At 32.7% G+C, this 12,247-nt stretch overlaps 1 protein-coding gene across 1 annotated transcript; it reads right to left on the reverse strand.

Annotated features, from left to right (window-relative positions):
• Positions 1-62: 62 nt before the first annotated feature.
• Positions 63-11,918, reverse strand: LOC105319955 (conserved oligomeric Golgi complex subunit 3). Its single transcript, XM_034457930.2, has 22 exons — positions 11,901-11,918; positions 11,474-11,667; positions 10,584-10,709; positions 10,433-10,494; positions 9,386-9,551; positions 9,192-9,266; positions 8,688-8,780; positions 8,275-8,403; positions 7,730-7,854; positions 6,380-6,506; positions 6,073-6,164; positions 5,700-5,839; positions 5,294-5,454; positions 4,871-5,033; positions 4,533-4,648; positions 4,016-4,105; positions 3,454-3,574; positions 1,981-2,063; positions 1,739-1,873; positions 1,191-1,397; positions 547-645; positions 63-283 (listed from the first exon to the last, which is right to left on the reverse strand). The coding sequence occupies exons 2-22, from the start codon at positions 11,618-11,620 to the stop codon at positions 251-253; spliced, it is 2,490 nt and encodes an 829-aa protein (XP_034313821.2). The 5' UTR covers positions 11,621-11,667; positions 11,901-11,918; the 3' UTR covers positions 63-250.
• Positions 11,919-12,247: the final 329 nt, after the last annotated feature.

A 12,247-nucleotide genomic window follows, 5' to 3' on the forward strand; every position in this document is an offset into this window, starting at 1 on the left:
ATATTTTCCTTTGAATCTTTGGTTTACATATGTAAGTGACCCAGCTTATAAAAACAAACAACCAGCTTTGATCATTTTTTTATTTTCATTTATTTAACCACATGAAGTAAATAAATTTGATATTTCAAGAATATAAATTAAACCACTGAGATAATAAAATCAATAAATATATTTAAAGAACAATAAACAATCTATGATGCATATACATGTGGGATCAATTACTGTTCATTAATGAAAAGAAACATTGGTATCATCGCATAGATGTAGATATCAGCAAATTGATCTGAAAAATAAATACATGAAACTTTTAAGATAGAGTTGAAATATTTACATTATATTTAATCAATTTGGCTAAATGAAATAAGTCTCTGTTAAATTTACTTTTAAAACTCATTCAAACACCATGTTAAAAAATTTGCAGCCCCAAAATAAGAAAATCAAATTCTACATTAATTAATCATAGACTATAATTAATCCACCCTTTTCTCTCTGTTTATTGATCATCATCAGCACAACAATATGCCTGCATGCATTTAATCATGTTACCTGTTCTGGGCTTGGATTGGCCACAATTTGTCGGTCTTCTTCAGTGTAATTTTCAGTGAGGATCTCAGACAATCGCTGAAATGCCTGCTGAATATTCACCTACGAAATTAAAGAATTCGTTTTACTTTACAACATTTTCTCCCTTGACTACTTTTAAATACACTGTATTTAAGTATGTAAATAGAGATTTAATAACAAAATAGATAGTGAATATAAAGCAAATCCCTATAATAAACATGTACAATGCAACCAAATAGGTAAAAAAAAAATTAAAAAGATCCATTTTTCTCAAATCTAAATATGAGAAATAACAATGTTAAAATGTCCAATGTGATATGAATGTGACTTGGTTAAAACATAATCACATCTTCTTAACAAGAGGCCCAGGGTCCACATCACTCACCTGAGCAACAACAGCCATTATTCTGATCGAATCAGCATAACAGTATCAAATTCAAAATATCTTGACATTTTAAAACAGTTCGAATCAAGTGAGCTAACAAGGCTTTTGTCTTCTCAGAAGATCTGATCTTGTAACATTGATGACATTTCAACAGACATCTTAAAAACAAAGTTTGACTGTACCTGTATTAATAGTATCATGAAAAATCTGAAAAATAGACATGCATGTACTATATACACACCTTAATTGGTTTAAAGAGAATGGTTTCTGTGTCTTTATTAGCCATATAAAGCTGCATGCTCTTGTGTATGGTGGGAAGGCGAGACTTGATGTTCTTGTACGTCTCTGACACTACATCATGCAGTTTTTCAGGTGTTGCAAATGGCTGTTGTCGCAGAGTGACACTTTTGATTCCCTCCTCCTCCTTCAGGTTTATGACTACCTCAGCCTTAAATACATAATTCATATCAGTCAAGTTCAAGAATTGAAGAATTTGTCTATTTTTGCATGCAAAACATTGCAAACAAGTATTCAGGGTAATTCTGATACACAAGAGAACATGTGTTCATAAACTCATTTCCATTCGTGTGTACATGCGTTTTCCTAATATTAAATTCTTACACATGCATGTATCTCTTAAAATCATTGAATTTTGAGGAAAAAAAATCTAATTTTGAATCTTTTTAGTAGAAAATGTAGTACAAAATTGACTCAATAAATGCTTAGTGGTACACTATATTCAAGTAAAATATTGTCAAACTCTGTACTGTACTATCTCAATACACATACTCTTGAGAGGAATGTTTTGAGTGGTTCATTGAAGGTGTCTGACATATGATGTATGAATTCCTCACAAGTTATTTTCAGCTCCAAATCCACATCCTTTTTAGAGTCCACAAAATGTTCCATTACATGTGGAGTGCCCTGTGCAAAAAAATAATAAAATAAATTATGACAATAAGGATTGATTTTTCTCTGAGCTGAAGAAATAAATTAGTATTTTTTTTTAAAACTCCATGTACTGAACAAACCTCTAATATGAACTGCAACAGAGAGTTGTTACTGTTGAACATAAACATTTTGGAACTGTTCTGAATCAAGCCTCGCGCAGCATCTGCAAAAAAATTTAAATAGGTAAATCACATGGGCTATTTGAATTCTCTTTAATGCATGTAATCTATTTTCAGTATTTTTAATTACAGCAGAGCTTTCATAGTAAAAACAAAACCATTCAAAAGAGGTTTTCACAAAAATTGTAGAATTTAATGTAAAACCAGAAGGGAAACTGTGTGTGCCTTCCAGATTTTACTACACATACTCATTGTTGAGATTACTAATTTAGAACTACAATGAATGACAGTTAGTTTCTGTTTGAGATATGAAGTGTAATTATCACTGATTTGTTATGTTAGATGGTAATTTAAGTACATAGGTTTTCTTTACTTAATAAAAGTTTATTAAATCTAAATGGCTACTGACATCTCAACTAAAATTATTTTTCAAAAATAAAACTTAGAAATATATGCCCATGGAACATGTCATTGAATTACCTGTAAAACTTCATACAAATGCATGAAGTATGATTCAGATATCTTGCACAGTTTCTTTGAAACTGATCAAAACGCAAAGTATGCTACAGAATGAATGCCCATTTCCTTACATTTTGTACACATCAATGACATTAAATGTAAATGCTTCATAAGCAAATATAAAGGGGGTACAACATTTTATTTAGAATAATAATTCCCTATCAAACTTATAATCAGGCTTAAATTTAGCAAAAAGCTGGATGATCATGAGAATTTCATCAACATTTAGTTTATGTAAGGGATTGTGCATTGTATCAGTAAATATCAAGAGACAAATGAAATTTTATCTTTCACACTGTAAAATAAATTTGAGTGCATATGGACAGTCTCTGAATATTAATACAATGTACATGAGTGTTGCATATTGTTTGGATACAGTTTTAAGTAATGAAGACTGTACACCACAATGTTATGTATATACAGTCTCTGACACATCATGCAATGTTGGAAAAAGACCAGGAGACGAGCTATAACAAAAGTGACATATTGGATCATGGCACAAATCATGCACAGGTAGCTTTCTACCAGAGATAATTAGAGACATAATATTCCCGGCTGCATTCACATAATAACCACTCACCAGGGACAACATTTGAGAACATGAACAAGTGAGATTATGTACCTTTCATTTTGTAAAAATCTGCAAAAAATTGACAATGTAATTCCCATGTTCAGAGATCAACATCAGAAATTCATACACACATGAATAATAAGAAGTCACATGTCTGTTACGATCTGGATGGGTATAGTGAATATCTTCATGTACTGTAAATCATAATGATGCTAAAGTATACAGTGTGTGTACATATGCATATAGTATACTTGTATATGTGCCTAATAATTTACCATGTACTTCGCCCATAAAATTTCATATCAATCATGCTGTCTAATTTGAAGAAGATCCGAGGAAGATACCTTTTAGTTTGCTGAAATCTAGTGTTGTTTCTCTGATAGAAAAGTCGGTTTGGAATGGTGCAATCTGTTCCCGAAGTATCAGAAGGTGTTTTATCAGAAACAATTGGCCATCCATCAATGTCTGTCAAAACAAGATGATAGATCGAATTCTGTGAAATTTAAATAATTTACAGGTACACACAAAAATTTCAAAACTTGCACTAAGAATTTCTTATAACCGCGTTATGAATATATAATTGTTCACTGACTTTGTTCCATTACTTGTATACCTGAGTACCAGATATTTTGTGTCAAATTTAACTTTTACCTGGCTATTTCAAAGTTTTTGGCAAATAGAAATCAAGAGCATTTGCCTGCCTCAATGATGCACCTTCATAAACTGTGTATGTATACATTTTATTTGAGGTGCCACACCAATTTACTCTTATTTTGATGATGGACTTAAAGTTTCTGATACATTACCATACATTGAAAGTCAACAATCTCATCATGATTTATAAGAAGTTAATTCCCTTTCCCACTGAGCAGCTAGCATGATACAGAATGATAAAATGATGAGTACCTTTCTTTTGGTAATGCCTTCCTTTGCGATTTTCAATGACTGTATACAAGATTGTAGAGCTTCTTGAGAGAGGCCTTGAAATGTTGTTTTCTATAGGACATTGAATAAAATAGAATCATGTGAATAATAATTATTAATATACTGGTACAATTTTATAAAGGTAGAACCAACAATACCCATACTCATGTTAAACTGACATTACAGAACATTTTACTTGTTTTGGAATTCATGTCAATCTATTAGAAATTCCAATGAAATGGAGTATCATCTAAAATCAACATCTAGAAAATACATTTTATACTTAGACAATTAATTTAAATCTTTAAACACCAACATTTCTGCTGAATAAGTTGAGTGTACATGTGAAGCTGATAAGGTTTGGAACTTCATTAAATTTGTATACACTAACAATATAATTCTAACGCTGGCTAAATTAAATACATGTACACATGAGTTATGAACACTGTCTTTGCATATACCTGTGCATTGCACCAATACAGCTTTGACAGAAACTTACGTCGATACATCTGTAGAGTTTGGACAGAGTCACTAGTGTCCTTCGTACAGTAGGGTACCACATTCCATGGAGGTCCGCTGGGGACATGGGCATCGTACTGGTCACACTCTTCACTTCTAAAATGGGAATGAGGTTGCTTGTACACAATGTCTTATACCAATACTTTTTAAGATCATGGGAATCCATCATAAGTGGTATAAATGTATAAATATAAGTAAATGACTATATACATGTAAGTACGTGTAATATAATTGACCATGACTTAAGTAGTTGGGTTTGACGTTCACAATGTACAGGTACACATTACATATGTATCTGGGTGAAGTATGCAGGTCTACCTGTCTGGTCTGTGCTGTTCTTGCCTGCCTCAGTCAGTTCAGCCACCTCCTGACTGGTGCTGGAGGCGTTTGAGGCAGAGCGGGAGTGGCCCTTTAGGGAGGATGAGGAGGGAGTCCGGGTGTGTCCCTTAGTCTCCCCTGCTCTGATGCTCTCAGCAATGCTCTAAAACCAAACAAAAGTGAGAGGACATGCATATCTGAGCAAATTAGTACCAATAGAAAACAAAATTCTGTCTCTCACATTTCTTCATTAATATATTGTTTGCATCAGTCTAAGTATCAGTACTTAAATCAATTATAATTGACAATTGCTAAAATTCACTATTCATCAAACTTAGTTTGAATTGTCTGGAAGTGTCAATTTATGGTAAAACAGGTTTTATATTTGATCATTACAGATGTTACAACACTTTGTTCCTGTACCTGCATCATCTCCAATTTTTCAGGGTAAGCTAGATCTCCCTGTGCTGCTGAATATTGCAGGATGTCAGAGCGTATATAGATGTAAGTTCTATACACCAGTCGTTCCTGCATGTCCATCAACATCTGACGACAGACATTACCAAAGGATGACAACTCCTGGGCTGAAATGGAAAATAAAAATCTTTTTTTTAAAAGATAATCATTAATCTTTCACTTTAAATTGCTTAGTTATAGTTTCGAGAAAAAATCTCCTTAAAAAATATCTAGAAGTTTAAAATAAGGTAAAAATCATGAACAGAGTAAAAGAATTTAGGGAAATCGTACACGAGAGCAGAAAATATTTGTACAATAAAACATAGGCTTTAAAAGTTACTTATATCTAGCGTTATTATATTTTGACTGTTACCATTGGCTTGTGTATGTTCCTCCAGCATTTCCACCTTCATTATGGAACAAAGCTCTGCCAAGGTCTCCAGATGGTTGACATGGATGATGAGTGGTCGGAAAACGTCATACAAGTTGTTACACAGTCGCTCAAGCATTTCACTGAAATTATCAAAGTATAACTTCATTTTCAAAGAGCTACTTGAGGTCCCTCACTGTCCCTATAACCTTTTCAGGTTATTGTTGCTCAATGTTCTTTGACTTTTATAAATGATTAGCACTTGTTTGATGAATGTGATATCTAAACAACCAAATTCTATGTACATACATGTATATGTACATGCAAGCCATAGGCAATATCTTGGTTGTGGATTTAAATATGAACTGGTACTCACTCTAGAAGACCTGTGTGTTTGGTGAAGAAGTTATAGTACAGCTGGTATTCATCCTCACAGACATGGACCATAAAGGCACAGCCACTCCTCATCTGAAAACAAAATAAATATCCATGTAAATAATTCTATCATGGAATCTATATTTCCAAAATTAAGATTTGTACAATGTATCATTAAAATAACAAAAAGACTTTCTTCAGCAAAGTAGAAGTATGAATCTGACATGATATGATTTGTATCATTAAATTAAAAAAGAGACTTCTTTCAGAATGAAAGAACTTTCATCAGACAGGAACACTGTACCCACCAGAGCGCAGTGGTCCCTGGCATGCTTTGTGGCCAGGTCGTTGATGGTGGAGCTGATACTGGGCCCAAGCAGCTGTTCCCGCTGGCTGAAGTAACACTGCTGACAGTCCACTAATGCCTGGCTGTACCTGTAATACACATCAACATCTAGTCATAAGGATATTATGGTGTTACAACTTTTCTCTACAAGTTACTTCAAAAATATGTACAGTGTATATTATAACTTCAATGTCCCTTAAATCAATTATAACTTGACTATGAAAATACATCCACATTTTATCTTAGTAGTACCAAGTATCATATAATGGATTACTGTCATTTAAAGCTGCTTGGTCCGGTTTTATATCGAATTTTATGCACGCTTTTAAACGATGGTTATGCTAAGTATATATCTATAATAACAGACATTGTAGTAGTTTTCCCAGTCAATTAGGCCAAATTTCAATGAAGAAAAATACATACAAAATTGGCTAACAAAACAAACAACATAAAAGGGTACAGTTTATTTCGCCTCATGTTAAAGTTCACCCCTGATGATGAGACGGGTATGGTTGTATTACGACTTTGACATCGCTATAAATAAAGGTCGAAATTATCAGACAAATTACAAATAAACGTGTACGTTTTGTTCGCTAATATTTCTGAAGTTTGCTTTCCTTACAATCGATGCATAGCATGCGGGTTGAATAAACCCAATTATTCGGGGGACGAAACCAAACGGTTTCCTTTTCTAAACATTCCCGTGATGCATTTAGGTTTGTTTTTTTGTTTGCCCAAAAAGAAATTATTTTTATTTACTTTGAATATTTTTAACTTTGAAAGGAGACTGATTCTGCTGGTGTAAATTGGAGAAAGTCCATAACTTTCTAAGATAAATGGTTTGTATAGAAAAAAATTTGATACTGTAATAACAAAAAAATCGGACCAAGCAGATTTAAAGGGTACCAGATATAATATGTTTTCTATCTATGGATAGTAGGTACATGTAATACATGTAGTTTCCACATACTGTTAGTCCAGTGCATATTACATAATTATTTTCCTGGTTCCAAAACAAGTACAAGTACATGTAGTACAAGAATAACCTTCATTTTTTGATATGAATCTGCCTGTCTATTACTGTAGATTACTAATTAAACGCGAGGAATTAATTTCCCAGTAAAATCGCGAGAAGCAACCCTCGCAGATTTTAAAACCTCGCTTTTATTTTCAGACAGATTGAGCTATAGGAAATAATAACAAAATATTGGTGATCGCGATTTTATATTCTCGCGTTTTGATACAAAACAGCGGAATTGCGGAATTAAGTACTCACGTAAAATAAGGAATTTACAGTATTCAATCAACTTACTCTGGACTTTTATCCAGCCGGATTTCGAGCTGTTCCATCAAGGCTTTCACTCTTGGTGCATTGGCTCGGAATTTTCCATAAAACAAAGTAAATGCATTGTCCCCCAGTTGAGATGAAGTTGAGCTCTGTGTCAATAGAATGATAAGATAAATTAATTTTTCAAACTTATTGTTATAAAACCTTTTTTTAACTATAAACACATTATAAACTTTGAGAGAAAAAAATCTTCTTACATAGTCCCTAAAATAATATGTAACACATATGCATGTACCATACAATTTAGGAATGTAATGCATACATGTACATGTAATGACTTTAATCATGGAAAACAAAAGCAACAGCATATATTCATGATCATTACATCCATATGCGATTGGCTTTTGTTAAATGAGTTGTTTGATGTCACTTCAGAAAACACTGGCTAAGTAAGTTTTCGTATGCAAAGTTGGTGAAATTTCAAATCCAATTCAAAAATGTCTACATAATTCAGATTTTTGTTTCAATCTATATTACATTTATACATTATATCACAATGTTGTCCTTACCCTTTTCTCTTGAACCTGCCTGGTGGAAGACTGTAGAATGTTGACGACGTGAGATTTGATGAGATTCAGAGCTCGAGACAGACACTGATTGAGTCTGGCCAAATATGTCTGACTCTCCTTGTAATTCAACTGTTGAGTAAAATGAAAAAATGTCCCGACACGTACAATTTATCCTACCGTTGTACAAATCATTCAATCTTCATAAAAAAAAATTTGAAACTACTTGCACCATATCACTGACGTCAAAAAAATTTCAAGGTTGCAAATTAAAAAGATCTCTAAAATTTAAATGGTACATGTTTTTATACATTTAATAGAAAGTAATTTTCTATACTGAACATAGTTTTTCAATGGAATATACATGTAAATTTCAAAGCCTGCAACTCATCAATCAACAAATGCATTTTACTTACATTATTTTTCAGGTACAAAATGCATTCATCCAGGCGAGATAGCATTGGAACAAAGGATTCATTGGTTACCATCAGCGTGGGAGAAGACAGTTTCTAAAAAAAAATTTCAAAACATTCGGCATATAAGCATGTATAATTACACGTAAATATTTAACGATAAATGTGAGTCTGGTTGTTTTTCGAGTTTAGAGTTTATTCGGCAACTGTTAAGATGTAATGTGAAATAATCGTTGGCGACATTGAAGAAATGACCAACATAAATTCTAGTTGTCCCAGTCCCAACTAAAGGGTGGAAGAAATACTGGTAGTGTCACAGTATACAACTGTATGCTGTATTCTATGTAACAGTTAACAAAATGTTTACAAAAGTTATTTCCATCAAAACTGTTAGACAAAGACTATGAAGCAAAGTGATAAGCCAGGAAAATCAAGATACCTAGTGCCCATTCTTAGAACAAAATGTCCTTTCTAGGAGACAGTATTCAAACTTTTTTCAAAACTTACACTTGAGATCTTGTCCAATTCATTGTAATATGACAATTTGTTACTGATATTTTCAGCTGTATTCATCAACCTTGTCTGAAAAATAAAAATTTGTCATATACCATAATACGATCATAATCTGATAATTACTGAGAAAGTTTTTAAAAATGTATCATTTCAATATTAAATTGAAGGTCATCAAATAGATTTTTTACCTGTTCAGCAAGTAAGTGTTCACAGGCCTCATGTAAAGCATTGGTTTTAGTGGAAACACTGATATATTGCTTCTGAAGTCCGGCTAGATAGGTCAAGGCTGTTGTTACCTCCCCTAGAACTCCATCACACTGGCTCTGGTACCCCTGTAACTCCTCTATGTATTGTCTACAAGTTAGGAGTTCTTACAAGCAAGCTTTTATTTGAGATACTATTATTGATCTGACACTAAAAAAATCCAAATCAATAAAACACTATCAAACAGATGCACGTTAAAGGGACTTGGACACAATTTGAGATAAAAAAAATTATTTTCATTTTTTATGTATAAAATGGTTAACTGGTGCATTTTAAATGATTGACCAAAATATTGAATGTTAAAGTCAAGTTACAAGCGAGATACAGAGGTAAGAATTGGTTGTTATGTAAACAAAGCTGGAGTCTCATAGTTGTTTACAAAAATGTAATGTAGAGAATTACCATTTCGTAGACAAAATGACATGCAAAAAACAATTCAAACTAATTCAATATCTTCATAAATACTATTTTCAACAAAAGAAAGATACATTTGATTGAAACTTACACCAATACAACACATTTGTAAAAAATGACACTTTCGAGCTTTGTTTACAAAACAAAGAATTATAAACTCTGTATCTTGCTTATAACTTGCTATTTGACTTTCAAATTTTGACATACCATTGTAAACTTCTATATTTATCAGTATAAACATTGAAAATGGAAAAATAAATTTTGAAAATTTTAAGTCAAATCGTGTCCAAGTCCCTTTAATCTATGATGATTTATTTTTGTAAATACACTGTACAAGCAAGTTTTTACATCTATTTACTAAAAATAAGAGAGTCAATTTTCAACTTGCTTAATAATTTGTGCTCTCAGTCATTTTTAAAAGTACGATAGAGAGCAGAAATTTAAATATCTGAAACACAATGAAATTTTAATGAAATGATAAAGAAAACACAAAGCAACTTGAGCAAGTCAAGGTAAGTTACATTTCCTAAAATTGGAAATATTTGAAATATCCATACCTGTATGAAGCTTCTTCCTCTTTTTCCATATCTTTTTCCAGATCAGAGTACCATGATAGAAACTAAAATACAAAAAGGAGAGATCTTTATAGTAGTCTTAAAGCCCAATATTTCATCATATGGAATTGTATTCTGGTACATAGGTTCCTACTGCTTGTGCTGTTTCTGCTTTTTCTTGTGGGGCATTTTTCTGGAATTCTTCAACTGCACTGGTTTCTTCTGTACCCTGCTTCTCTTGCAATTTAGAATGACTGGACTGACCTTCATCCTTTGGCAACTATAGGAAAAATGACAGATAATTTTTTTATTTTATTTAAACTGTTAAAATTACATTAGACCTACTCATAATTACTTTGTCCAAAATGTAATCTGTCGAGTCAAAGTTCATGAGATGCAGATAAATATATAATACCCCTGGTAATGGTGAGCGCAGCGAGCTCCATCAACAATGTGTACAAACACAGAAAATTCATGTTGAAATCTGTACACTGTTATAAAAATTTTAATGAGGCCATGTGACGTCATTTCCTCCCCCGAATTAATCTGACACAATTCTACGAGAATGATTTCATTCAAAATGTATTTCTTTGCGGTTTTTTTTTAGAATGTCATGTATTAAAAAGATGAATAAAACATTTAATTTTGCTTATTATACAATGTTGTTAAAACAAGAACTGAAGGTTGGAATAATACTAAGATATGATGCCAAAAGAAAGTAGAGAAATTCTTAATTTATCAATCCAAGTCCTTTCAAAATTGGCCAAGGGGTTATTTTTTAACGAATCTTTAAAAAAATTGGTTTTCAATAACATATATAGTGAAAAGAAAAAAATTGACATACTTTTTTGCACCAGAGTATATTTATACTATCTTTATCAAAATTCGCCCACATGTACTGCGTATTTTTTTGGGAACAGTCTATAGAAGTTAAATGTATAAAATAAAGTGAATTCAAAATATTTAAGCGTAAAAAATCATTAAACAAAACAACAACATAAATGGCTTCTTGACAGACTAGACTGACAGTGTGACACGTCTTACATCTGTTGGAATCCGCCTTTCATTCACTATTGACGATATCTGTATACATGTGTCTTTTTGTTTCGTTGACAAAGCCGTCAGAGGATTGTTGCGTGACTCCCAGTTTGCCAGTCTCTCTCTCACAAGGCGTTTGTTCATCTTTGACATACTACGCTCAAAAACTGAAAAGTTTACGTTTCATCCATTCTTTCGATCTGTGAAAAAGAAAGTTAAGACTCGATGTAGAAACAAAGTTATTTTGTTATTCGGATATTTTTGGAAATTTAAGCCTTATTGATTTTTATATACATACCATAATAATACACGACATAACACTAATACTACATTTTTTTATTTCTACGAGGTTATCTTAGAAACAATGCATTTCCAAACAAATTCTCCCTACTATTCCACTGCGACAAATAGGCCCATGAGCCATATCTCTCACCTGAACAATGTGGTGGCCGCTCACTGCTAGAATGGGTTCCAGAGATCGTGAGTTCAAGCCCTGACCGGGGCGGAGGTGGAGCTCCAATAAGGTGAATTTCTCTGTGCGTTATATATCTATCATTCACTATTGGTAGGTATATGTCAATTTAAGAGTTATTGCAATGTTTGTGCTTATTTTATATATATAGTGGATCGATAGAGATGTCTGAGATGATGGATTTTTTTTTCTTTCAAATTACAAGAATCGAGAGGTAGCCCCTGCCCTAGATGTGTCATATAGCAGGAGAGATCAGAATCAATATAGGGCTTTATGAGCAGTGGATCGATAGAGATGTCCGAGATGGT

This window comes from Magallana gigas, chromosome 7, assembly GCF_963853765.1.
Source record: "Magallana gigas chromosome 7, xbMagGiga1.1, whole genome shotgun sequence".
Classification (NCBI taxonomy): Eukaryota; Metazoa; Mollusca; class Bivalvia; order Ostreida; family Ostreidae; genus Magallana; species Magallana gigas.

Excerpts from the sequence above, each read along its gene's own strand:
- LOC105319955 (XM_034457930.2), bottom strand. The coding sequence starts at position 11,620 with ATGTCAAAGATGAACAAACGCCTTGTGAGAGAGAGACTGGCAAACTGG. Across the intron at positions 9,552-10,432 it reads GAGGAAGAAGCTTCATACAG|ACAATACATAGAGGAGTTAC; the intron begins GTATGGATATTT and ends CCTAACTTGTAG. Across the intron at positions 5,034-5,293 it reads AAAAATTGGAGATGATGCAG|AGCATTGCTGAGAGCATCAG; the intron begins GTACAGGAACAA and ends GTTTGGTTTTAG.